The sequence below is a fragment of the Chionomys nivalis genome, chromosome 12 (genome assembly GCF_950005125.1).
Source record: "Chionomys nivalis chromosome 12, mChiNiv1.1, whole genome shotgun sequence".
NCBI lineage: Eukaryota > Metazoa > Chordata > Mammalia > Rodentia > Cricetidae > Chionomys > Chionomys nivalis.
Genome location: NC_080097.1, coordinates 50228554 through 50255800, shown reverse-complemented (window position 1 = coordinate 50255800; position 27247 = coordinate 50228554). Strand labels below are relative to the sequence as shown.

At 45.4% G+C, this 27247-nt stretch overlaps 1 protein-coding gene across 1 annotated transcript in view; it reads left to right on the top strand.

Moving 5' to 3' along the window:
* The window catches only part of Wdfy2 (WD repeat and FYVE domain containing 2), a 128422-nt gene extending 105084 nt beyond the window's left edge, over positions 1-23338 (top strand). The window contains exons 6-12 of the mRNA XM_057786281.1: positions 1973-2085; positions 11975-12101; positions 14629-14734; positions 17572-17673; positions 18766-18896; positions 20763-20871; positions 21951-23338. Coding sequence (XP_057642264.1) covers positions 1973-2085; positions 11975-12101; positions 14629-14734; positions 17572-17673; positions 18766-18896; positions 20763-20871; positions 21951-21980 — 718 coding nt within the window. The 3' untranslated portion in view covers positions 21981-23338. The remainder of the gene's footprint in view (positions 1-1972; positions 2086-11974; positions 12102-14628; positions 14735-17571; positions 17674-18765; positions 18897-20762; positions 20872-21950) is intronic.
* The last annotated feature ends 3909 nt before the right edge of the window (positions 23339-27247 follow it).

The window sequence follows — 27247 nt, the reverse complement described above, 5'->3', positions numbered from 1 at the left end:
TTTTGCTGTTGCACATTGTGTGGTGTATGGATCTGAACAAATGTGTCCACCATTGTGTTGTCCTACAGAGGAATGTGATTGCCCTAAAATTCCTTCAGTATTCTGCAACACCAAAGGCACTGTGTTGCTGTAGCGGGAGCTCCCTGGCTGTATTAGATTCGTCTCCTGTTGCTGTGATAAGACTGACAAAAGCAACATGGGCAGAAAGGATTTATCTTTGTTTCAGTTTGCTGTGCTGTCTCTGTATCTCTGCAGGTCGGCTTTGCTAAACAAGCGTCTCGGGGACTTGGGCTGTTAAAAATTCTTGTCAGTAACCAGTAAGAGTGGCCTGCTCTGTTGGGACCACACAAATGGCAGGGCTTATGTTAAATCTCTGCTTTCTGGAGTCTGCAGTTCTGGAGAAATGGTTCATCAGTTAAGAAAGCTTGCCGTTTATCTGTGTGGTTGGAGTTCAGATCTCAGCACCAGCTGCCGAGGGGAGGGCTCACCAGTGCTAGAAGCTACAGCTCCTACTGATCCGATGACTTCTCTGGCTTCCACAGGTGTGTGTGTGTGTGTGTGTGTGTGTGTGTGTGTGTGTACATACACATGCTAAAATAATAAAAATACATAAAATTAGAAGATAAAAATCCTCCACATTGAAAACAAAGTAAAATGGATGAATCCTAGGTTTCTGTGTATCCTGAGTATCTGATTGTAGGCCTCCTATTCTAGATCATTTGTCTCTCTGTCAATACTCTCACACTTTAAAGACATTTTGTAGGCCAGACATTTTGTAGGCCAGACATTTAGCAGACACTTCCTCTAAAAAGAGCAATCACCAAACTAAAAGGCAGGGACTGGACACTCAGTAGGTCAGCAGCCCTCCCAGGCAGACGACATACCATGATCAGGTCATAGAATCTCATCTGTACATTCCTCACTGATTTACCACAGCAACAAGGGCAGAGACTGACCAAAATATATTATATGAAAAAATAATAAGTAAAAATTTAAAAAGTCAGAACAACAATAAAAAATCCAGATGAAGGCCGGGCGGTGGTGGCGCACGCCTTTAATCCCAGCACTTGGGAGGCAGAGGCAGGCGGATCTCTGTGAGTTTGAGACCAGCCTGGTCTACAAGAGCTAGTTCCAGGACAGGCTCCAAAGCCACAGAGAAACCCTGTCTCGAAAAACAAAAAACAAAAAACAAACAAACAAACAAAAATCCAGATGAAGTGTTTCACTTTCATTTGCAGATCTTGAAAAATATGGTGAGGGTTCACCTCGCCCAAATATACATGCTTGAATCAGAAAAAGTGTAAGCCCCACTCCAGACTCCCTTCAGGGATGCATAATTGAAGATGGCCGAGCAGTGACTGGTCAGCTGCCACAAGGACCTCAGCAGAGAGCTCCCACCTGGTGCCCAGCACGGAGGAATTGGCAGCCATCAACTCCTAATGCCTGAAGAGCAGGAGGCAGCCCTGACCTTACAGCAGCTGCAGGTTAGAACACGAAGGCCTTGAAACTTAAACGTGCTGAGAAGGTGTTTTCATTAGAGCATATTTTACCATCCCTCTCTAAACAACAACAATAACAGAAAACTTTATAGCATATTTTAATATCTGGTAGACATGGCCTCCTATTACATGCTGTTTTGATTTTCAAAGTATTATTGTATCTTCTTCCTTCTATTTATTTTTCTGTGTGGAATTTGGAAAGAACATATCATGCTCCAGAAAACATGTTGATATTTTTATTGTGGTTATATTAGATGTGTAAATTAATATGATAAGTGACAGCTCAGTCATGTTGTGTCTGGCTATCTAGCAATATTGTCCTTCATTTTCTTAAGTCCCCTTTCATGTCTCCCAGGTCCTCTCTTCAAGTTCTACTAGCATGGCCGTGAACATTCCTTGTTAAACTACTGTAGACGTTTTGTTTCTTACTCTCATAAATCCCCACTTTACAATCCTTAACGATTACATGATAGATTTGATGTTGAAACCCGTCATGTGTTTATTGGTGATCACTCGGGCCAAGTCACCATCCTCAAACTGGAACAAGAAAACTGCACACTGCTAACATCCTTCAGAGGGCACACAGGTAAGATCTGAGCAAAGGCTCCCATTACCTGCAGCTTATTCTGGTGCTCCTGTGTTTGAAGGTGTCAGAGAACAACCTGGGCTTGGGTATAACTACAGAGGATACAGGTGTGCTTAGCTGATTGTAAAATGGCTCAGAAAGAGATAACACCAAAACATTCTCTCCATCCTTCAAATGGAAGAGAAACCTCTCTCTCTTAAGAATGTTAAGAGCTGGCTTTTGTGTGGTTGTGGAGAAAGCCAGTGCTGGCATGTGTTGAAGGGGTGCTTGAGACATGTGACAATGGCTCAAAACCCAGGAGACTAGCAGGACACTTGTCCTTGTTCATGCTTGAAGTAAGAAGACAGTGTGCAAGAAGATTCCCACATCCCGACAGAGGAAAAGGGAAGAAGCGAGACTACATAAGAGGGTACAGATTTGTCTTTCCTATTGGGTCCTTGAATTTATAACAAGGTCCTTCCTTACATCACTAGTGTGCTCAGGATCATCTCTGCAAGATAAACAGTAATCACCCTTAGCCCTGGGAAGACTGGAATCAGTGACAGAAATGAATACTGGCATTTTATTTTATTTTTGGAATGTCATTGGCTCCAGAAAATATTCATTTTGAGGAAATGTGCCACTGCCTGGTTTTATGGTTGAAGTGGGCTTTGGTGTGTGTGTGTGTGTGTGTGTGTGTGTGCGTGTTTTTTTTTTGTAAATCACTAACCCATGCTCTAGTATAGAGATAATACTCCATCTGGATGTCATAAATAAAAGTAGATGGGGAAGGGTGTTTATTTAAATGATGTCCATTTCCAGCTCCCACATGGGGTGTCTCCCAACTGCCTGTAGGTCCAGCTCCATAGATCAGACCTGTGTGTCTAGGCTCCAGTACCTCCTTCCTTTGCCACATGCTTCCCAGTGCCTGTGTCTTCAGTTAATAGCATCCCTCTTTGGTAATCTTGATAATAAGAATAATCTACATTCTTCGCTTGTGTGAACCAAGAGCCCCATCTTCAGGTCACTCTTGAGATTTAGACCATCGACACCATTGCAAGGGCGCCATTTCCCAGGCGGGTGCTCAGGCTGGCCTGCTTTCCCTCTGCTGTGCCCAGCACACTCCCCATGCCAGTCTCATAACCACCTTTTCTTTTCCTATCCTTCTCCAGCCACCTCCTTCAAAAGCTGTCATAACTTTTAAATGGTTTATTTCTTGCCAATTCCATACTCTGCAGCATACCCAAACAGACTTTCTTTTATCTCTTCTCACTTTTGTATGGGAGCCAGCCTTCCTGCAGACCCAGGCTAATTCTTAGGATCCTTACACCAAAATAGACTGCCCTCGGGCAACAGCTCCTCGCCTTTTATTATTACACTGAAATTTCTTGCTTCTCTGTTCAAGAAACAAACCGAACCCCCTCAACCCCATATCCTCCTGTAGCTGTTCCCATTACTCTTCCAATTCTGTTCTTAATTCCAAGACTTACGGAACATAGAATTTGCAAGTTTAACAATCTCGTTTGGTGGAGTTAAGTACATTGTTGTTAATGTGCTACCATCACCACATCCATCACAGAACACTTCATCTTGTGAAGCTGCAGCCTCTACCCTTAGATGGCAGCCCCTCCCCCATCACGTGACCTCAGTTTTCTGTGATTTCTTCTAGTGTGTCACAAAAGTGGGATCTTTAAGTACTTCTCCATTTGCAATTGGATGGTTTTCACTCTACTACTGAGATTCATCCTTTTTGTTGTTTTTGAGGGTTTTTTTTTTCTTCTCCATTTGGAAAGGGCTTGTTTGCCTGCAGACTGTAGCAGCTAGTTCTTACAAGAATGCCATTCCCCTGGTGACTCCAGGGTCCGAGGCCTCACCTTCTATTTACCTCCCAGCCTAGAGGCAAACATCTGGTTTGCCTCTGTTATCTCATTTGACTTGCTCTCCCTGAGGTGACCCAGGGTCTTCTGGGATGTGTTGAAGACCTTGTTGTGCAGCATTTTCGTGGTGGTTGTCTCTCCCTGCAGTTGCTGCTCCCTTTCACACCTGTGACCTAGCCTTTCTCCTCTGCCTTCTGCCTCCCGTTCTCAGAATCCTCTTCTCCTAAGCCTTTGCTCTGCGGTGTTGGTCTCAGTGGATACTCAGTCAGAAAGAAAAGCACAGCTGTTGTCCTCAGATTCCTCAGAGCCCACTGAGAGCCAAGCTCTGCTGTAATGGTGCCTGGTGACAAGAGGCCCGGAAAAGAAGCACCAGGGACTTCTGAAGTAGAGCATGAGCACAAGTAGCTAACTTGGAAGGAGGGGGCATTCATGGAAGCTGCTGCTTGACCTGAAATCCTAGGGAATATGTGAGTGTTGAATTCTTCGGGGAGAGCAAGAGGTCGTCCAGGACGTCCAGGAGAAAGCTAGCACGGTGAGAGCGCAGAGACTCGAGTCCTCGCTTAGAGCATTGACGCTGCTGCTCACCCCTCCAAGACTGCACCTCGCCGCCTGAAGGAGAGGCCAGAACGAAAGCCACAGTCCCTTCAGATCCCTAATGCTCACACACACGCGCACACACACACACACACACACACACACACACACACACACACCACCCCTGACTTCCTTTGGCATCCTTGAGAAACCATTAATGAATATGAAGCCAAGAAACAGGCATCCGATCCCCTGGAGCTAGAGTTGTAACATTCTGATCTTCTGTAAAAACAGCATGCACTATTATTAACTGCGAAGCCATCTCCCTAACTCCAGAAACTGTCTCTTAAAATGGGGTGCTGATGGGGAGCAAGGGGAGGAGTGGATAGGTTCAGGGTACAATGTAGGAAGTTGGAGATTGTTATCATTCATGATAGTACAGGTAAAAACATACACAGTTGAATTAAAGTTTCATACACATATATACACAGAGTTAAAGCTAACTTATGTTCACACATAAAGTTAACTCAGAAGTCACAATGCATGCACACACGCACATTAAACAGGAGTTAGATGAAGTGGATGCTCTGGTGGACCCTGCCAAAAGCATGCTACTGTGTAAAACACACATGTAACAGAGTCAGTAAGAGGATTTAGAGACGAAAACTTAAGTAAACGGTGAGACGAGGCAAGGGATACCTCAGTAAAGATGGTGACTTGGTTGCCTGCCCTGCCCTTAGTCAAGATGGCAGTGAGATTGTCCAACCTGCCCTCCTTGCCCTTAACCAAGGTGGCGGAGGTCACATATTGCACAGAGAAACCCACATTTTCAGAGCTGCAATGGAAATTTTAAACAGATAGAAATAATAAGAGGGGCATAGAGGATGTGTAGAACATACATTTAAAACAGAATCACGTCCGTGTGACCACACCATTCACGCATGGTTTCATACCTGAAGTAGACAGGAAAATTAGTGCCGCATGGGCAACGTGGGCTGGGACTGAAACAGCTGCCTCCTGGATCCAGCCAGTTATGCCGGTTCCTGTTGGACCAGTGGTAGCAGTGGCAGAGACAGAATAGGAGTGAGAAAAGGAGCAAGGAGCGTTTGCAGGTGGGGGGAGGGAGCAGGAAGGGAGACTGCCCAGCGAAAGGAAAAGCTGATGGGCATGAGATGCTGGCGGGACAGAGTTTAGCATGGCTGGATAAAAACTTTCCCATCTGCCTGTTTGCTGATAGAAATTAGAAAGCTCCCACTTTAGGTTGTTATTTAAGGGGTACATGGGTCATTTGTTACTGCAAAGGTGTTTCTGCTCTCTGCGTTGTTGGCTGGTATGACTTTGTCTTGTGTTTTCCACATGCCTGCTGCAATATAAACGGTTACTTAGGTGTCAGGTCTTCATCTTTCCCATAGTTTAAAGCATTCTCTCATTTTTATCATGAAGTACCTCTGAGGCAGATGGCATGGCTCAGGAAGGTTGCTAGCTCACATGAGGTAATGGAGATGCTTTAACTTCTGGCAGAGAGGAGCTGCACCAATTGGCTGCAGCACAGCTTGCTCAGCTACATCGAAGGCACAGTTCACAGTATTCAGCCATTCCTATGTAGGAGGCCTCGTCTGTGCCTTGTAGTACCAAGTTCTAGAAAGGGGTTTTTATTAAGGGCCAAACAAAGACCAAAGCCAGATCCATTAGAGAAGGGAGGTGCCTCATCAACTGAGACCTGGCTCACACATAGAGATCTTCAGTGTGTGTGGATGGAGCCATGATCATTCTCCCCATCATTTTCTTTCTTGGGGAGCCGTGGTCATTGGTCTGATTATTCTCGTCTTGGGGGTTCATGGCCATTGGTCTCACTGTTCTCTATCATAGGGAGCCATGGCCATTCGCCCCATCACTGTCTCTTACAGTGTAGAAAGTCATACAGAAATGTGGAGTAGGGATGGAACCAGCCCAACAACTGCAGTTTCCAATCAGTGAAGATTTAGGAAACTAATTTTGTGTTCTTTGCTTCCTCTGCTGGTTTTCTTTTAAAAGCTCTAAATTGAGCTGAGCTAATCAGGGAAACTATTTTGACCACTGTTAAGTTAATAGCATCAGTAATATCTTCTTTACTTTTATGGTTTTTGTTTTGTGTGGTAAGATCTTGCTGTGTAACCCAGGCTGGTCTCAAACTCCTCCTGCTTCAACCTCCCAAGTCTGCGTCAGCCTTGCTTGACTTACTAGAGGAGCCACCATGCCCAGCCCAAGAACTGTTTTAATAACATGAACATATGAAAACTAAGAGGGTTTCAATAGAACCTACCAAAGCCCTCTACTTCACAAACAATTAAACACAGCCTTATTTACTGTTTAGGAGAACCAAAAGAAATATCGTGGCTATTTCAAAAGCAGCTGAGAAAACCAGGAAAGTCCTGTGCAGATAGGCATCTTCAGATGGTCACAATGAGAATTTTAACTTTCGTTAAATGGACACTTGCACCTAGATCTTTCTCTGAGGTCTCACTCGGTGTAGAGACTGCACTTCTCTGTGTGGATGGTGTCAGCGTGTGGAGGGTCAGTAAATCAAATGTAACCCTTACCTCCACTCACCTGCAATCTAGCCTGCAAACACAGCAGATCAATAATTGCAGGTAATTAATCAAGACATTGTGTGGGCAGAAGTGCTGTGAAGCCGCAGTGCCTCCTGTGGGAGATGGCTCAGCAGTTGAGAGCACTGACTGCTCTCCCAGGGAACCAGGTTCAATTCCCAGCACCCATTGGCAGCCCACAGCCATCTGTAACTCCACTTGCAGGGGATCCAGCGCCCTCTTCTGGCCTTTGTAGGCACCAGACATGCACATGATGTATGTGCAGACAAACACCCACACACGTAGAATGAATCAATAAGTTATGCAGGAAAAATAGAGAAAGGGGAGAGCTTACAGGGGGAGCTCACAAATCCTCACCCCTTCATCCTAGAGCAAAAGGTAGTGACTTCGGGAACATTTTATTTAAGAAGCACAGTGGTCTGAGCACTGGCTGAGGCTCTCTGCTAACCAGTTACTAGCCTGCCTAACTTACTGTTGAGGGTGATGCCAGATTCTGAGCAAGTTACTCGTCGCACTTTGGCGAAGGCAGATCCAGCAGTTTCTATCTCTTCACTTTTGCAAGGCTTTTGTACATGCCTCAAAAAATTAATCACTTAAAAAAATAGTTCATAAGCATTTTGGTAGTAGGTATTAAATTTCTAAAAACATTTAGACTCTGACCCAGTTCCACATTTGACACTCTTGTTTATGTAACAATAAAAAATGTGGAGCAAATGGATGGAGTTACACAGCTACCTAGGAGGCTAAGGCAGGGGACTCACCTAGCCAGAGTTAGAGGCCAGTATGAACAACCAAGTTCTTGCTGTTTAAAAACAATAGTAAAGAGAGGCCAGAGAGATGTTTGCTCAGCAGCTAGGAGTACGTGCTGCTCTTGTAGAGGACTGGAGTTGGTTCCCAGCACCCCTGTTATGAGGCCCACAACCACATGTAACCCCACCTCAGGGAATCTGATTCCCCCTTGGGGCCTTCACAGGCACCCACATGAATATACACAAAAATTCTCACACACATAAGTTTTAGAAGTTGAAAAATAGTCAAAGAATTGTGAATAGTTTTTATTGAAATGCTTAGATCTGTAAATTTATAATATTCAGTGAAGAGTTGAGGAAATCCAATAAGTAAAAATAACCCAGTATGTACATATGTTGTAGGATTTTACGCCGCCAGTAACAATTACATTCATAAAATTTTTGTAACACAGATTTTACCATTTCAACTCTTGTGGTAGCTTTTTGTTTTTGCATGCTAGGCTGCTCTTTCACTGATGGCATCCCTGGCCATTTTGTCCATTTTTAAGTGTACAATAGTTCAGGGAAGTATTTCTGTAGCGACCTAATTTGATAACAGAGCCCATCATCTGTCGAGTCTCTGAGTTGGTGGATCTTTTCCTACCATTCTTTCTCACTGTGCCCACAGTTGCTTAAACCTGATGTGGTGCTTTAAAAAGCCAAGCTACCCATTGTATAGTTTATAGGAGAAGTCACGTCTGTCACCTTGCTTTATCTGTTTCCCTGAGTGGGTAGCAAATGGCTTCACTCGTGAAGCAGGCCACTTCCCATTTCCTGGCATCTCATCAGCCACACTGCTTACCCAGGACAGAGGTGTTTCGGCCCTGCTTCATCTGCCAGGGGAAGGCCGAGACATTCATTCCTATTCCTCATCCCTCAGCGCCGGCCCGTCTACCTGTGCAGGCAGAATGTCTGCTGCAAACCCGGCAGAGACACCAGTAAACAAGCCACAGCTCTAGTCTCCCAGGGCCTCTTGTCTGTGAAGTGATAGCCACTCTGGGGGAAGACATCTGTGAGTAATGAGGGCAGCGGGGTCGCCTCTAAGGACGTGGGGTTTAGGTAAGGCTTAACACACACTGGAGAAAAAAGGGTTTCAGATTTTCATTCATCTGCCCCACATCCTGCCCTGGCGCTGTGCTTGGCTGCTGTTGGGGAAAGTGGAGTGGGTGAGGGTGAGGGTCTGGTTGACCACGTGTTGCTAGGGGAAGTGAGGCTCGTTGTGAAGAGGAGTGTATACAAGCAGAATGCAGAGCAGGGAGAGGAAGAGGCTGACTAGCAAATCCATAGCAGTGGGAGCAAGGGGCTCACGTGTTCCTAAAGGATTCTGCTGCGACAGTTAGGAGAGAAACTTCCCTAAAAGCCTCAAATCATTTTTAAAATGTCAGGTTCCAATAAATATAAGCTACTTAATATTCTTAGAATATGTTTTAATAATATTTTAAAAAAATGAGCATCTTTGACATTTCTTGGTATTTGTTGGCTATGTGTTCATTTTATATAGAAAATTTGTTTCTATTCTCAGTATTCAAAGAATTGGAGGGGCTTGCTGGAGAAGAAACTTTGTTATATTGTGTACCATACATTACAGCACCTGCGGCTTAGGCCCATGGCTCTCAACCTTCCTAATGCTGCAACCCTTTAATACAGTTCCTCATCTTGTGGTGACCCTAACCATAAAATTATTTTGTTGCTATTTCATACTGTAATTTTGTTACTGTTATGACTACTGTTATGAAAGGTAAATATCTGTTTTCTGGTGATCTTTAGCAATCCCTGTGAAAGGGTTGTTGATCTACAGATTGAGAACCACTGTCGTAGTCCTATCTAATTGATCCAATCAGTTCTCATCCAGTAGGTACTGAGTAGTTGTAGGGTACCGCCTTCCTCACCTCACAGGTGAGTGTTGATCTGCTTCCCTTTCCGTTGCTGTGATACAGCATCCTGACTTCAGAGAGGAAAGTGTTGGACTTACGCTTCCAGACCACAGTCCGTCACTGGGGGAAGTCAGAGCAGGAACCCAAGCATGACTCTAAAGCCAAAACTGAAGTAATGCTGCTTGCTGGCTTGCTCACTGGCTTATGCTCAGCCAGCTGTTGTGTACTAATCAGAACCAGCTGCCTAGAGATACTGTCCCCACCATGGGCTGGGTACCCTGCACAAACAAGCAAGAGACTCCTCCACAGACATGCCCATTCAATCTAGACAGTCTTCAGTTGAGGCATCTGCTCTCAGGTGACTCTAGACTGTGTCAAGTTGACAATTAAAGCTAAGTAGGACCAGGATACTAACACTTACGGTATAACTGGTTTATAAAGGAATTGTAAACTCAAGTTCCCAAAGAAACAGTTTCTACCTCTGATATTGTCCTTAATTATACCTAATATCCAAATATAAAAGCATACCACAGCATTCTCAAATAAACACGTACAAATAGCCAGCGGTTATAAGGGAGATGCTCGGTGTCACTCATCATCAGAGAGATTGAGCCTCTCTCGGCGGGTACAGTGCCATGCTGCCTACTTTCCTGTCAGCTTCACAAAAGCCTGAGTCATTCTGAAAGAGAAGCTGCGCAAATGCCCACACAAGACTGTCCTGTGAGCAAGCCAGTGTGCCTTTTCTTGACTGATGATTAATGTGGGAGGTCCCAGCTCACTGTGGGCAATGCTGCCCAGGGCTGGCAGCCTTGTATGCTCTAAGCAGCACTTCTCCAAGGTCTCCACTTTAGGGTCTATTTCCAGGTCCCTGCTCTGCTTGAGTTCCTGTCCTGACCTCCCTCAGTGACGGACTGAGGACAGAGTGGAAGATGATAGAATAGCTCTCTTCCCACGTTTCTGCAGGTCATGGTCCTGATGTTGTATCGCAGCAGCAGAAATCCTAGCTAGGACAAACGGTATTGATACATGGTAGCACGTGGAGCAAAGCTGTGGGACACGGTACTGCACACTGGTGGGAGAACTGTAAATTATTTCAGCCTTTATAGAAAGTGTGGTGGAGAGTCTTCAGACAATTAAAAACTAAAGTTACATCCAGGCATGGTGATACATGCCTATAATCCTAGAACTCAGGAGACAACACCAGGAGGATCATCAAAAGATTGAGGCCAGGCTAGGCTATGCAGTAACACCCTGTCTCAAAACAAATGAACAAAAAATAAAATCCCACATGATACAGGTACTAAGGTTATATTCAAAGAAAATAGAGTCGGTGTACCAGATATAGCTGCTCCCATTATTGTAGAATTCCTCACGTAACTGAAGAATGGGAACAAACAGCCTAATGTGTTATGAATGGAATTATAAAGGAAATGTTATATGCCTACACATATGACGGAACACTGTCATGCCATAAAAAGGGTGAAATTTGTCAACCATGTTGGATGGACTAGAGGACATTGTGTTAAATGAAGTAAGCTAGACACAGAAATAAGTACCACATGATCTCCCATGGGATTTTAGGAAGTTGGCCTCATAGAAGTAGTGACTAGGTCAGTGGTCCCCAGTTGGTCAGTGTGTACCAGATTGCAGTTAGAAAGAGTAAACTCTGATGCTTTGTTGCACAGCAGGTAGCTGTTACTAGGAGATGGTATTGTATCTCTCAAAATAGCTGGGAAGGATTTTGAATACTCCCACTTAGGAATGTGTGATGAGTTGAATATGCTAATTACTCCTTTGGTTTGCTTGTTAGTTGATGTATAACTAAATTAAAATGTCACGTTGAAGCCCACAAACATGTACAGTTGTTATGTGTCAAGAAAGGAAGAGACCTAATTTACATTTTAATTCTCATTTTCTTCTCATTTATTATTGTCAGGGTGAGGAGCAGGTAATAGCTAAGAAGAAACAGTTAATACTTCTAAATAATGCGATATTTCCCTTAGAATTACACCAGTGGATTGCCTTCTGTGTTTATAGTAGTTGATTTTATGATATATTTCAATGGATGCGGCTGCTTAAAGACTGAGTTTTTTATTTTGGGAGCAGTTTTTCTTTTCTGGGGCTTATGTACCCATTCATTTAACAAATACTTAAGTCAGAGACTGTGTGGGTCCTGATCCCTTCAAGATCCCATTTTGTGGCAAGGACATTGTTCTGCAACTAACACCTGGCTGTGTCTGCTCTCTCAGGGGGGGTGACAGCACTCTGCTGGGACCCGGTCCAGCGTGTGCTATTCTCGGGCAGTTCCGATCACTCCGTCATCATGTGGGACATCGGCGGGAGAAAAGGGACGGCCATCGAGCTCCAAGGACACAAGTAAGGCTGTGCGCTGCTGCTCCCATGGAGTCTTTCACAGCAGGCTCCTGACGAGGCCGTGCAAAGGCACCACCACTGCCCGGCTTTAGCTTACTTTCTTAAGACAAGGTCTCTCACTTGTGAACCTAGAACTCAGCTAGGCTGACTGGCCAGAGTCCTGGGGATCCTCCTGTCTCTGCTTCCACAGCACTAGGAAGCATACTTAGCTTTTTATGAGGGTGCTGGGACCTGAACTCAGGTCCTCATGTTTGTGTGGTAAGTACTTTCTGGATTGATTCATCTCCCCATTCCCTGTGGATTGATTGTTGTAGAACCCATTGAATAGCTGTATTATCCTGAAAATTAAGGGAAGTCTTAACAGCTTTGATAACAGTTGTGGATAGTGTAAGTTTGACTGGTTTTAAATGTTTTGTTTTAGATTATAAAAGTAGAATTTACTAGATTGTAAGTTAGACATGGCTTAACAGAAGAGGAAAGACATCATTATATATCCAGAAAATAGAACATTAAAACATCAATGGGATTCTAGACAACACATCCCCAATTTGTGGTCATTTTGTTCCGAGTGAGCTGTAATTCTTGTTCTGCTGGATCCTGGTTTAGTGGTGCCTGTTCATGATGCCATCTGTCCCCAGAACAAAGTGAGTTTCCATAATCTAAGGGAATCCCGATTAGTCCACTGCACAGTTTAAATGCTGTCTAATCAGTGTGATGCCACTCAGTGGTCTGTGACAAGGGAGCTGCTGTTCTTCACAATGTCAGTGTTTTCAAACTGAAGCCATCCTTTTTGGAAGTCTGACTTGACCTTCAAACAAACAACAGAGTAATACAAAGAATATCTGTAGCCTGTAAAGAGTTACAGAATTCACAGGCCTTACAAGATAGCCTAGATTGCCTTGGAACTTGGTGTAGCCCATCCCACAGCCACAAATTCATGGCAGTTTTCCTGCCTCAACCTCTCGGTGCTGTTACCAGTATGAGGCACCATGCCCGGATCTATTTTGTTTTGCCTTTTGTGATGCTAGATTTTAGCGTAGAGCCTCGCCCATCCCAGTAGCATTGTGCTGCTGGTCTTAGCCCAGTCCTTGGTTCTATAAATAGTAGTAACACATGCAATGCAGTTGTATAGTAAAATGTCATGCAGTTGTACATAGCATTGCATTTTAAGGGGAAGGACCTGGTATTTATGGTTTTCCAGGACTGTTGTGTGATATTTTGATTGCATTCTGACAATAATGTTTGCTTTGAATCAGAGGGCAGAGCTAGCCACTAGCCGACCAAAATTAACCATAGAGGTTTTGGAGGAGTGAGGACAGATAAAGAGACAGGAAGTAGTAAGGCAGGGCTTAGAGAGGATCTCAGGATTTTGGAGGGAGGAGCAGAAGAGATAAGATGTCACAGCTGGCTTCTCAGCCACTTCTGTGGTCATTCAGGTTCTTATTCCGATATTTGACTCTCAATTTTTTAGTAATAAAGAATACAATTAGGTAAACACATCACAGGACCTCTCTGGGAAATCTCTTGAGAGAGTTTTGACATAAATCATCTAGAAGATTATATTTTTTTCTGAGTAGTGATTCAGTGTGCAAAGTCAGAATCAACCGTGCTGGGTCCTTGCTGAGATAGGAACACTGGCTATCTAAGCAAGGCAGTAATAAATACCTTAACATAGATAATGAAAGGCACACCATTTTAGGGAATGTGTGCGATACAACATTTTAATGAAGTAGGAAGCTGAGAATACCATATTTGACCAAGTCTCTCAGTAGAAACAATGTTAAGAACATCAAACATTGGCTTTTTCTCATCACATTTTTTTTCTGTTTTGAAAAATTTTTCCACTTAATATGCATAAATGTCCAAATGGAATCGATTCCTCGTTGCAAATGTCAAATGAATCTGTTTTATTATTCTCATTTTAATCTAAAAATACAATAAATACTTTATCAGTGCTTTAAACTAAGATTCTCTGGCTTCCTCAGTAAGTTTTAAAAGTAAAGGGACAATGGACTTGGTCCTAGCGCCTCTCCCTCCCACATGCTGAAGTTACAAGTCTACATTGCCACAACTGACACACACCAACAGTCTTAACCACTCCCTTTAATTGTAATAATTACCAAAGTAGCTAGCTGATATTTCATGGAGAGAATCAGGAGGAAGGAGGGTAGAGACAATTGAGGACTGCCTTATACAAGCATTTCAGAGACGAGCCAGCAAATGCACCGGTTTCCACTGTGACACATAAATTCTCTTAAGGGAGAATCAGCAAGCTGTTAATCAGTTCAGTAATCATCTGTTATTTGAGTGTGGGTAACTGACCCAGAGTACTTTCTCGTGGGCCTGAGAAGGCTAAGGCAACATTTAAACTCACTTTAGGTCTGGCCAGTGCATGTTGAAGAGTCTGCAGAGATGCCTAGCTCCTCAGAGCTCAGTGTCAAATCTGAGTATTGTCTGACTCTGTGGCCTTTCTGCTGTGGAACATCTCATTTGTTCCCGAACTGGCTCCAACCCTTGGTTTCTTCCACAGCGACAAAGTCCGAGCCCTCTCCTATGCACAGCACACAAGGCAGCTCATCTCGTGTGGTGGTGACGGTGGCATTGTCGTCTGGAACATGGATGTGGAAAGGCAGGAGGTAAGTGAATGGCACTGCACTCGGGGGAGGCCTGCAGCTGTCTCTGCTGCCCTCCTGCTGCTTCTGTAGTAATAAAGCGCGGAATAAGACACATGATGTCTTAAGTCAGGGAATGCTGAGGGGTCGGAGCCCTTAGTTTAATAGTCCCCAAACATGATGCCTGTCCTCTTCGGCACAGATTTAAATTTTACCATGACACTTTTAACATTAACTTTGCTTTTTAATCTATAAGCATTTTAACAATTTATATGTTTACAGACTGTTCCCTTGACGAGCATTTTGAAGTTAACCATTTCCTGCTGACCTAGAATTTTTCCGGGTAAACTTTCGCTTTGACAACCAGCAATCTTGTCATTTATTTCTTACAGGGTGTGAGAATTAAATTTAAAAAGCACACTTTATAAAGACAAAATCTCCTCAGTTTTTTTTTCTATCCCCTCACCCCAGTCTCATCCCAAGGAAGTCACTGGTGTAACCCATAATGTAATGCCTTCAGATGCCAGTAATTAAATGCTTAGGAAGATTGCGGCTTTCTCTTGTGGAATCATAAATCCACAGGAGTTCTATTAGTAACTCATTAAAATGATCCTTAGTGGTAGGAGGCCGGGAAATGTAGAACACTGCTTTTGGAAAGTACACTTGGCCCATCCGTGTACTGGCAGGGGATCCTTAAGGCTGGTGCTGGTCATGGGAAGCAGGTTCCCCTAGTGCTAGGGATTGTGTCCTGGCTTGCTTTGGGTTAGGGACAATCAGGCCTGACCCAGGCCTGGCTTTTGTGGCCTTTCTTCTTAGTGGAAGGACAACCCAAAGGAACATAACAGTGTTGTTTCCAAAGATGAAAGTCGGCGTTTGGGAGCCAGCTTTGAGCCATTTTGACATGCATATATATGAACATTCAGCTCTTGCTGATGGGTTTAAGATCTTGTTAATTAGAAGCTCTGATGAGCAGTGGGAATGGTTCCATCCATCTTTCACAAATGCCATACTTCATACGCGTATGGGACTTGCTTCCTAGTTATGGCAGGGGCTGTGGGCTGCTAACAATAGAGAAGTTTGTTCTAACCTGGAGAGCTGACAGACTTAGAAAGTCCAGAGTACTAGTAAATGATACAAGTAATGAAATTACAGTCAGCACTGGGAAGGCAGAATGTCAGTGCTGGGTATGGAAGGGACGTTAGGACTGGCTCAGTGGGCCTGCACGTACTATTATTACTAGGAGAGTCATGGGCTTTACAGGCTAAGAAACACCAGGAGTAACAGTGGACTGGGTGTGAGAGGCTGCTGTGTGTGTCAGTGCTAATGGGAAGTTAGCAGCAGCCAGGCATCAGAGACGGAAGACAGTGTGGGGCAGACAAGGGGAACCTGCTTATCTGGATGCAGGTCAGCACAACATCTCAGATGCTAAACGTGTGTTTGTCTATACATCTGATGGGCTCAGTTGCTTACGTATTATTAGATATAGTACATACTCTTTTAGAAAAGATAGAAAATACTCGTTAACAACTAGAAAACAGGTCTGTTAATCATAGTACCTTCATCAAGAAATACCATATTTACAAAATCTGTGACTTAACAAAGACTCCGTGTTGGCAAACCTCCATCCTTCTGTTTTTCTCTACATTTACAGAAACTCTTTTAACAAAAATGGAATCCTAGTAAATGTATTGATTTCTTCTCTGAATCCCTCATCATAGGCACCCACTGTGGTGCATTTTACACCCATATGTGTGTGAGTGTATGTGTGAAGGTGTGTGTGGAATGTGTGGTGAGAGTGTGTAGATGTTTGTTGTATGTGTAAGTGTGTGTGTATGTGTGTGTGGAATGTATGTGATGTATAAGTGTGAGTGTGGGGGTGGAGGGAGGGTAGTATATATGTGTGTGCATGTGAGTGTGTAATTGTGAGATGTGTGTGTGTATATTTGAGTGAATTAGTGTCTGTGAAATGTATGGGTGTGTGTATCAAAATATGTGGTGTTTGCACAAACAGTGCTGTACTGCAAGTCTAGTTCTGTCTCCACCTTCTGCCCCAGAACCATTTTGAGCTCTTCCCAACCTGCTGTAGCTCAGTGATAGTCCTTACTTAACATACAATCCCCAATACGACACCCACACTTACACATGTTCTCAGCATGTATGCACCTGTACACGTGTAAGATGTAGACAGCACACACATGCAAAATCTGCTAAAGAATGCCTTTAAGCAGAACATACTTTTAAAACCTATCTGACAATTTATTAGACTAATTATGGTGTGGTGACATATATGTGTAATTAGACATGGTGTGTCATTAGAGAATAGGACTTAAGTTCTCAGCATGGTGGCCAGGAGCCTGCAGAGTGTGGCCCTGCCACTCCCCCCAGCTCCACCTCCCCTCTGGTCTGCCTTCCAGCCGTGCTGAAGTTGCACACAGCCCCCTCTGCCTCTTCTTCTCCCTTCCTGCTTCAGGTCTCAGCTGATGTGCCTTCTACAAAGACCCCCAGCCTGCATCAGAGCCTGTGGTCTACCTCACCAACCCCTAGCCTGCCAGAGCCGCTGTTACCCTTCCTCACTGCTTCCCTTAGGCTTTCAAACCCTCAGGCATCTTGATTGCTAATAGTATTTCCTGACATCTTCCCTAATGAATGACAGTCTCTATGATTTTAGGTTCTTTTTATCCACTGCTGTATCCCATCCTCGGGGCCTGGCAATTAGCAAACCTTCTGTAACTACTTTTGACTAAGGAATCAGCTGTTTCTGATAAAAAAAAAAATGTCATGATTCTGGAAATCTAACCAGTGCCCATGGTTCCTTTGTTAAACTGTCTCTCACTGTGGCTGCTCTTGTTTTATTTGGCAAGACCCCTGAGTGGTTGGACAGTGATTCCTGCCAGAAGTGTGACCAGCCTTTCTTCTGGAACTTCAAGCAAATGTGGGACAGTAAGAAAATTGGCCTAAGACAGGTGGGTGATATGTGTCCTGCTAGAGTGTAATTATCTGGGAGGGACTCTGCCGTACGGTCATAGAGTAGTAGCCCTCTGGGTAGGAGCTATAGCTGACAAAGTGATTTTATACCTGTGGCACCTAAGTGTCTGTGGCAGCCCCGCCCTCCTAGATTGGGTTTCCTAGTGGCTTGTTCTAAGTGCCTGAGGGTACAGTTTTAAAACTCTGGGGGCATCTCTTGAGGCATCCTTAATATTAGAGGTGTCCCATTAACTCGTGTTGGCTCCAAACCATGAAATTACATGAGGATGTTTGCTTCTTAATTATTCATGTTCCCTCCCCCTGACTTGGTTTAGTTGTTTCGATCTGTTTATAACACAGCGTTTTCAAATTCTTCTTCTATGGTTTGGTCTTCCCCCATGGAAATGAAATGTTAGGTTCCCTGGGTTGAGTACTGCTGGAGTCTAAGACACTGGGCCGGATCAGAAGTCATCAGATTTGTCATCTCTCAAGGCAGCTCTTCCTCAGTTCAGTCAGCTTTAAGATCTGGCCGCTGGGTGCTTCCTTTGTGTGAAGCTCACAGCAGTGATAGGCAAAGAGTGTGAAGAAAGGGAAACAGAAGAGGGGAGGCACACTGCCCACAAGTCCTCACTCTGAACTGAGACCAAAATTAAAAGTTGTAGAAACCCAGGTGCCCTTGGTGGGTTTCAGGACACTGTTGTGTTGTGGTATGCTGTGGTGTGTGTGTGTGTTTATGTGTGCAGTATGCAGTGTGGTATGGTATGGTATTATGTATATTGTGTATTCAGTATGTTACTGAGGGATAACTGGTCTTTTAATCCTTTTAGCACTTTATACTACAGTCAAATCATGTTAAGTATTCTGGTTTACCTTTGTCAACCATAAATTAAGTCGTTCTACCTAAGACACAAATAAGTCCCAGTCTGACTTTAAATACTCGGTTACTTGGCATCAGCCTCTCCCTGGTGCTGGGATTGTAAGACTATGCTACCATGGACAGCTCTGGGACACTGGCTTGGTGTCCACCCGAGAGCAGTGGGTGTGTGAGTGTTCCAGGCCAGAGGCATGACAGCCTGTTTCCCTTCCCCCAGCACCACTGCCGGAAATGTGGGAAGGCCGTGTGCGGCAAGTGCAGCTCCAAGCGCTCTTCCATCCCACTCATGGGCTTTGAGTTTGAAGTCCGGGTCTGCGACAGCTGCCACGAAGCCATCACAGACGAAGAGTAAGTCCCACACCCTGCCCCTTCCTGGTTGTGGACAAAGCCCAGCCTGGGAGTCCCATTCCAGAGCTAGACACTGCCTCGCTCGCTGGGGGTGTCGTCCAGACCGAATCATGCAGTAAAGGCCCCGTCAACCAAGAGGTTTCTGTGACCATGAGAGAGACAGGTGAAGGGAGACAAGCTCAAAGAACTCCCCACTGGGCTCTCAGTAATCTCGGGACATGTGTCTGTAGCAGATGCTCTCGAGTAAAGCTGCCTGCTCAGCCACTGAGACTCTCCCAGGGGAGCTAAGACCAGGGCTTGCCTAGGTGCCCAGGCAAGCATCTTCACAGATGTGGGATCAGTAAAAGGCTCCAGCAGTTGTTAGGTTCTGGGAAGAGCTAAGCCTATTTTTCCAGGACAGAACTAGTTCCAGGTGCCCACTACTCAGCTGGTACATTCTGCCTGGTACCCTGAGACCTTAGCTGATCTGGAAGGAATACCTCTGAGAATTCAGAACTACCCCAGACACTAAGAGAATGCACAGGAACAAGTTTGCCCCCAGTGAGTGCAGGATAACCAGCCTCCCAGCCTTTGTGGTACAGCCAGATCACGTCACCCTATCAAATACACATTGAGACGTCCTTGGCGAAGTGGTTGTTCATGTGCACCGATTATTCGCCCACTCAAGCACATGATGAGATTAATGAGAGCTCTAATTATTGAAGAAGACTGCAGAACGCCGTAGAGATGGTCAGGTTCAGCTTTTCATTCTATCAAGACAGATCTGAGTCTAAGAAATTTTAAGTTAAGCAGAACTCATTTACAGTGATAATTTTACTACTGAAAGTCTTCCCAGTAGATTCAGCTATAGCCAAGAGACAGTCATCTTCTGGGCACTCACAGCAGTCTAGAGACCCTGAACCACGATGAGGGGCTCTGCGTGGCCTGCCCAGCTCCACCTCGGACTCTTTTGCCTTGTCTCTGGCAAGCACTCTAGACCTGCCTGTAGAGTGCCGAGGCAGCCAATGGCCTTCTCACTAAAATCGGCAGCAAAACCATAGGGCAAGAACACAGAGCAAGCAATGATGTATGTATGTTAAAATATGGTGCTTGGGCTCCAAAGCTACAGAGAAACCCTGTCTCGAAAAACCAAAAAAAAAACAACAAAAACAAAATATGGTGCTTGGTCACGTATACACACACACAAACACACACATTCATACATAGGTTTCACTTAGTGAAGCTTTAGAATTCCATTTTTAAAACTTTTATTTGCTTTTACAGCGGTGGAAAAGGAAGAAAATATAGATGGTCTTTAGTTAGATAAACAGTGGTGTCTTGGGCATATTAAGAATAAATAAAAATACTTTAAAATAAGTAGGCCAAGCTAGAGTATATCCCTTCCTCCTAAGCACAGGCTTGCCAGAGGCACTGTGGTCTTTGAAAGACTTCTCCAAAGCACAAGTAGAGATTTTCCTAGATTCTATAACAGCAGAACGCTTTCCCGAAGGACCCTGGGGGCTTTCATCTTTCCTCTTCTGGAGACCAGAAGAATCGTTTACTTCACTATCCTTGTAAAGTCATGTAACAGGGCCAGTGAGACGGTTTGGTGAATAGTGGCGGTAAATAGAGGCACTCATGCCTAGGCCTGACCACCTGAGTTCAGTCTCTGGATCCTGACAGGAGAGAACGGCTCCAGAGAGTTGTCCTCTGAGCTCTACTGTGCGCTTCCACACACACTACATGAGTAATGAAAACGAGTAACAGATCACCCAGGAGAGAAAAGGAACATTTCTAACAGTGAAGCAGTGTTAGCCGTTAGGCTACGTCATCCGGGATCCCTGTCAGTCATGTTCCTACCTTTTACTCTGGTCTTGCCCCTTCCAGACGCGCACCCACAGCCACCTTCCATGACAGCAAGCACAACATTGTGCATGTGCATTTTGACGCCACCAGGGGATGGCTGCTAACTGCTGGGACTGACAAAGTGATTAAGGTAAGGTGCCATCTTGTTAAACTTCCTGTTGTGGGCTCTGTATACAGACTGGAGGATCTGCAGGGCTACCCATGAGGTTACCCATGAGTGCTGTCGAGGGCACTCTGCTCTCATCGCTCTGGTTTGCGGGATAATCTGTTTAGGATATGGTCTTTAAAAACCAGTAATACTAGGAACCTATGGAGATGTTCAGTTGTTAAGTGCCTGCAAGGACCTGAGCATTGAAATGTGGGCATGACAACAAATGCTTTTAGTCATAGAGCTGGGGAGGTAGGGTCGGGTGTACCCCAGAGGATAGCAAGCAGTGGAGCTTAGGCAATGAGCCATGGGTCTCAGTGAGCAATGCTGTCTCAGAAGACAAGGTGGATGGCTCCTGAGGAGTGGTGATGGAGGCTGTCCTGTGACTTTCACACATATAAGCACACACCAGACAGGAAGTTGCCTATGAGAAGTCACAGGAGTAACATGAACGACAGTACCCAGGATCTACAGAGGGAAGGGCTGCTGGAGAAGCTCTCTGAAGCAGGTGGTTTGAACTGAGTGGGGCTTGGAAGGCAGGCCTGAATCAGTCACCAAGTCACACAGGAGCTTTTCCTGCTGAGATGAATACTCCAGGTGTGTTTATCCAAGCCTCTGAAGCCACGTGGGTTCCTGGCTACAGCAGAGGCCCAGGACAGAGGGGCCGACTCTGGCATCCTGTCCTGTTTTGGGGGCAGGAACAGGACAAAGTTGTTAGAAATGACATCAAGAAAGGTTCAGCCAAACCCTGAGGCCTGGGCCCTTCCTTTTTGATGTCTTAGATAATTGTTTGGAAAGTTATCTGGGGGGTCTGTGGAAAAGCATGTCCAGGGTATGTTGGCCCCTCTCCCCTTCGGTGGATCCGGTCTGCCTTTCTGCTCCTTAGCTGGAACAACATGAGCTGCCCTTACGTAGAAGTCGGGCTAGTGTTATATATGCTGGCTTGATAGCTGGGAAGAAAGCAAAGCCCCACTTTGGAACTGAGGCTGGTCTAAGTATTGCTCATGCTCAGTACAGTTTCAGCTTAACTCATCCTTGGCATTTTATTTGCTTTTTTGCAGTTGTGGGACATGACCCCAGTAGTATCATGACACCTCACCCGGGGACTAGAAGATGGTTTGAGCCTGAAATCGTCACGGGAGAAGCAAAGAAGGCATATGAGCAAGAAAAGAGACCAAAGGCTCCCAGTGAATCTGTGTTCTTCCTGGACTGTGGGGTGAACTAGTGGAAGAGCGCTCTCGGGACTCTTCAGCTGTCCTTATCATATAAAAGAAGATATTTTTTTATCAAATGGTTTATTCAACCTGGCTGTGCTGCGTTGTGTTGAGTGCATTGGAAAATCTGTGTGGGGTGTTAAAGCTTCCGTGTTCCAGCCCTCCATTAAACTCGTTGCTTTCTGTGTCGGGGGGTGGGGGAGGAGAGAGAGAGAGAGAAGTATCTATGGAAGGTGTTGTGTCGTATAAAACAGTGTCCACATTTTCTTCACCTCAGCATGTACCAGACAGAGCCTTTCTCTTCCCTTGAGTCTTCCTCTAGCCGCGCTCGCCTCTCACCAGAGTGTCTGATTACAGTTTGTTCTGGTGTTCTGCTTTCGTGGCCAGATAAGAGTTGGAAAACCGTGCGTGTCCACAGCTGGCCTCTTGAGTCACTGTGCTGTCGGCAGTGCCTGTGACTCCACTTCCACGGTCTCTTTCGTCCACGCTAGGAAATGCTTTCAGAAACTGCTGTCCCCACCATCAGCCCGCACAGCGGTCATGTGACTCAGCCTCACCCAGCAGTGCCTGTGTCTTTCCAAATTCAGTGAGGGCTGCTTGAGCCTTTTGCATTTTGGACTTTGGGAATTTTGGTTTTTTGATTTTGTTTTTATAGCTTTCCTTTACTGATAATATGAAAGACAAGCAAAAACGTCCAAGCTCCAGAAGTGTCTTGAAGGTGCATCTTTCTACGTGGTGTTGTCGCTAAATGTGAACATTTATAGCTTACAGATTAGCGCCCTGATCTCTTCAACTGTTCATATTTAGCTCCCTTTTAAAACCAGGTACTTAAGCATCTTTATGGGAATGTACACTCTTCTGTGAAGCCAGCTGTGACCTAAACAGAGGCACAGAGAAACAAGCGGGGTTCTCCTAGGGAAATCAGTCCAGCTTGATAAGGTGCAGTCCAAAGGACTCACTTTGGAATATCAAGGTACATTAAAAGAAGTAGCAAGCCGTGCCTGGAAAAGGGCCCGTCCAGTCACTTCACACAGGCTCCCCCATCAGGAATATCAGTGGGGCTGCCAGGTCAGAGTCTCGTGGGTAAACAGGCTGATTGCTTGCCCTGCCTTTCCATGTCACAACTCCGCTGTGTCTTCTTCACTTCTGACTTGACAGGTATTTCCTGGCAGGAAGTACGGAAATGAAATTACAGCCTCCCCTTTTATTTTGGTTCCGTTCCTAGAAAAGCCGTTCCCCCCCCCCACCCCCCCCCCCCCCCCCCCCCGGCATCATTGCTTCTCTTTCTGGAGGAAGCCGCGGTAGCCATTCACTAACAGCCCAGAGTGCTTCCTAGGACACGGCGTCCTGGAGTCCCTTCTGCTGCCTGGCACTGGGAAGCAGGGCTGGTGTACTCCTCCCACAGCCACGCCCCTGCAGCTGTGATGTGAGAGCAGAACTCTGCACACACTCCAGGAAGTCGTCACCACTGTGGTTTAACGTCCATTCCATGAAATGCCATCTAGGTGTGTTCTCTGCGTGACCGCTCCATCACAGAGCCTTGAAGAGGGACTCGGAGATAAAATACTCAAATATCAATGATATGGTTGATTGCTAGAATCTCTGGCCTCCGCAGGTTGTAGAGAACTGTTTGTTGGAAATCAGTAATAGAAGTGAGTCTCTGAACGGAAGCATGACTGCACGTGGGGAAGGAAATACAGTATTAGGAAAGCGGAGGCTCGGGCACCCAGCAAGCCTGCATGGATTTCCGCTCATGTATGGATGAATTCAGACTCCTGGGAAACGAATTACCTTCATTAGAACCCTTTACACTCTTGGATGGCCCTACATAGCTCTCTAGTCACCTCCCAGCTACAGCACATCCTGAAGAGTCCCAGAGGTTGAAGCTTCGCAGTGATGAAAATCATGGTTGTCACCACAGATAACCAGGGTCTCCACGGCTCTGCCCTTTCCTCTTACCCACGTGGCTACCGAATCCGTTGAAAGGAGCACATCAGAACAGCTACATATATGCCCAGAGCAATGCAGTGTGCGTGCTTGTGTCTGCCCGGTGTTCTTGCCGCACAGAGAAGTGTTTCCAAGCATTCTCTGAAAAAGAAGACCTTGTCCATCAGACATGAACACTGGCACGGTGCTTGGCTTGTGTCTCCTCTGAGCAAAAGAATCACCAGTCTATCTTCCCCTTAGCAAAAAATGATTTAGAAATAAGTACTTGGAATTTTGTGTCCTTTTATAAAAGGTCAGTCAGCATAATGTGTTTCTCGTTTGTTTGAATTATTCATGAAATTTCAACATTGGAAGGGAATCTTAAGATCTTGAATGTCCTAGGTTAGGCACACCGGGCTGTTAGATAGAGCCATGGTAAAACAAAGAGAATCTCAAAGAACACTCAAGAAACTGGCATTTGCTATTACCAATGGCAGCCCGAGTAGATAGAAGTGATCCCTTGCGTGGGGCAGGAAGTCTCTGGAATCAGGTTGGGTACTGTTTTGAGAAAATTTGACGTAACTTTGGGTGTCTGCCTGTGGTTCCGAGCGGAGCCTGTTTACCCAAAGGCAGGTAGTCCTGCTTACCCCTGTATGTCATACCCCACCGACCACCCTGGGGACAAAGTTGAATCACACAGTCAGGGCTCTGGAGTTCCCACCGCCCTGCTGGCTAAGGGCTGTGCCACCGAGTCTGGGCTTACGACGTCCGTCCTTGGGAGACACCACCTCAGCATCTCAGACACATTTCTAAAGTGTACTGTGGTTTTGTTTAACATCAATCCTTAGAAAACTTGAATTTCAACTTCAAAGCAAAAAAATAGCTCAGAACTATGTGTCACAGTTGGTTCACAGAAATATTCATTAATGGGGCCTTTGGTTTCGTTTTTTCCTAATATTTAAATATATATATTTGTATATATGTGAGTTTAATCACTAAGATTTATATTTTAAAGTAAAAGAAAAACATTTTTCTAAAGTGCTCTTATTTTTCTTTCCTTTAAAATAATGTCAGGGTTCATTTTTGCTGGTGTAAAGGTAGATAGATACTCAGCACCTCCTGAAGTGACACTTAAGTTAATGGTTTGTCACCTTTTCAAGCTGTAAGCCCTACCAGGGATGTCTGTGTGTTCTGTAAACTGTAGCTCAGCTTGACAGCCAAGAACCACCCACCAATCTTCAGGGGATTGGGTCTGCATTTTCACCTTTTAACATTGGATTCCCACCAAGAAGCCTCAGGGCTACCACAGGCAGCAGTGTGTGTTGCTGGCATGAGGTCCTCCCTTGGACTTCCCACGCCAGAGCCTGTTATCAAAAGGCTTTGGAAAGGAGATCAGATCTCTAAGTGAGGCATGAATTCCACCCAAGTGCTTATGGTCCCTTCTAGACTCTGACTCTATGAATGTTGCTTATTCAGAGACCAACCTAGCTGTCGCCGGCTGCAGAGCCAAACTCACTCAGGCATCTGAAAACTTTCTGGTCTGTTCCATCTAGGACCTAGTAGGTGTGGTTTTAGATAAAGATGGTAAACATATTTGTTAGTACTATCTCGATTAAGATACCTAAAGTGTTTACCTTTAGGGGCTGAGGGGATCTGACGGAGGAGACAAAGTGTTTAAGAAATTCAGATTGGTTCAAAAGGTAGGTTTCAATTCTGATTTAAAATTTATGTTTTCTCTTGGTTCTTTGAGGTGTGTGAGAGGGTGATTTTATTTTTAAAGGGAAAGCAGCTTGAGTGTATACATCTCATTGTTTCGATGGATATGCAGCCTTTCGTGCATAGCATATGCCAGTGTGAAGTCTGGACCAAACACTCACGTCACCATTGCCCTTGTTCTGTGTGCGCTTGCGATTCGTGCCATTTGCCTTGCATTGTAGGTGGCTTTTTCAAGGGATTGTCGCTTTGGGGAGGGAAACAATCTTACATGGCAAGCGTAAAAACTGTTACTACCTGAACAGCAGGGAAGCCACTAACCTCCCCCACCGTCGCGCCTGCCCGTGCTGTATCGTGACCAGGGACTTGGGCTCTTCCCTTTGCACAGCTGGCCACGTCTAGGTTTGTTACTCTGTGGCTATCTTTTCCCAGAAAACTCGGAAACTAGGAGATTAGACAAGGACTCAGCTAAGCATGCTGTAAAGCCCAAACCTAGAACCTGGAACAGGCATCTCCATGGTGGCTCTAGTCAAACCCCTCTGGCTCTGTGCCCTGTGCCACGGGATCCCACCAACCAGACCCACCGCTCTTGAGCCTGACCTCCTGTTGTGATGAGGTGGTACCGAGTGAGAATACTCTGTGACATTAAGATGACTGTACCCATGCAAATGTTGCTCGACACTGTGAATGTTTCTCTCTCCTTGTTTTCCCCTGTACTGTACTGTCCTCAGCCTCCATGTATGTGTGGCCTCTGCCAGTGTACGGCTCTTAGAGCAGTGGCTTCTGTGGCTCAGAATAAATGTCCAAACATCTGACTTCTGACTTGGTCCCATCGTTGTCAAATGTGGCTGCATTAACCCAACAACTCTTATTGTTTCCACCCTGGTGGGTTCTGGCCTGTCAAGGCAGGGTGGGGAAGTTTTCAGTTCACTCTCCACCTGGCTGTGCAGACCTCAAGAAGAGTCGCCATCATAGGTAAGCCATTGTTGGCCACCTGAGCTCCGCACATGGCTGGAGCCATGTGTTTCTTTTTAACATAGGGTACATTTTCTGCGCACAGGGTAATTTCCAAGTAAAGATCAAGAACTTGAGCGTGAACAGAGTCAGGAGCCTCAGTGAAAACCCTTTAGGTCCACTTTATGGAGAATAAAATAGGTACTAAGAAATAGGGGACCCCCGTGAGGAAGAGCTAGGGAGGGGCGTGGCAGGGTGGCCCTACCGCTCAAAAGCCCATCTCCCTGTCCTCCCTCCCAGTACTGCCCAGCACAGCAGGCAGCACAGGCTTCCTCCCACAGGAAGGAAAGGAACAAGGCAGTAGACAGATGCTTTCGGCCATGCCCCACTGCTAGTCTGGCATATGCCCTCCAAGCAGGTTCTTGCTGAGAGCTCCCTCCTTCGGTGTTCCCTGCAGCTGAGCCGCATGGGTATGGCTCCAACTGCATGGGGAAACAGCCGAGTTTCTTCCATTGTGGGGATGGGGCCCATTCAGTTTACCTTCATCACCA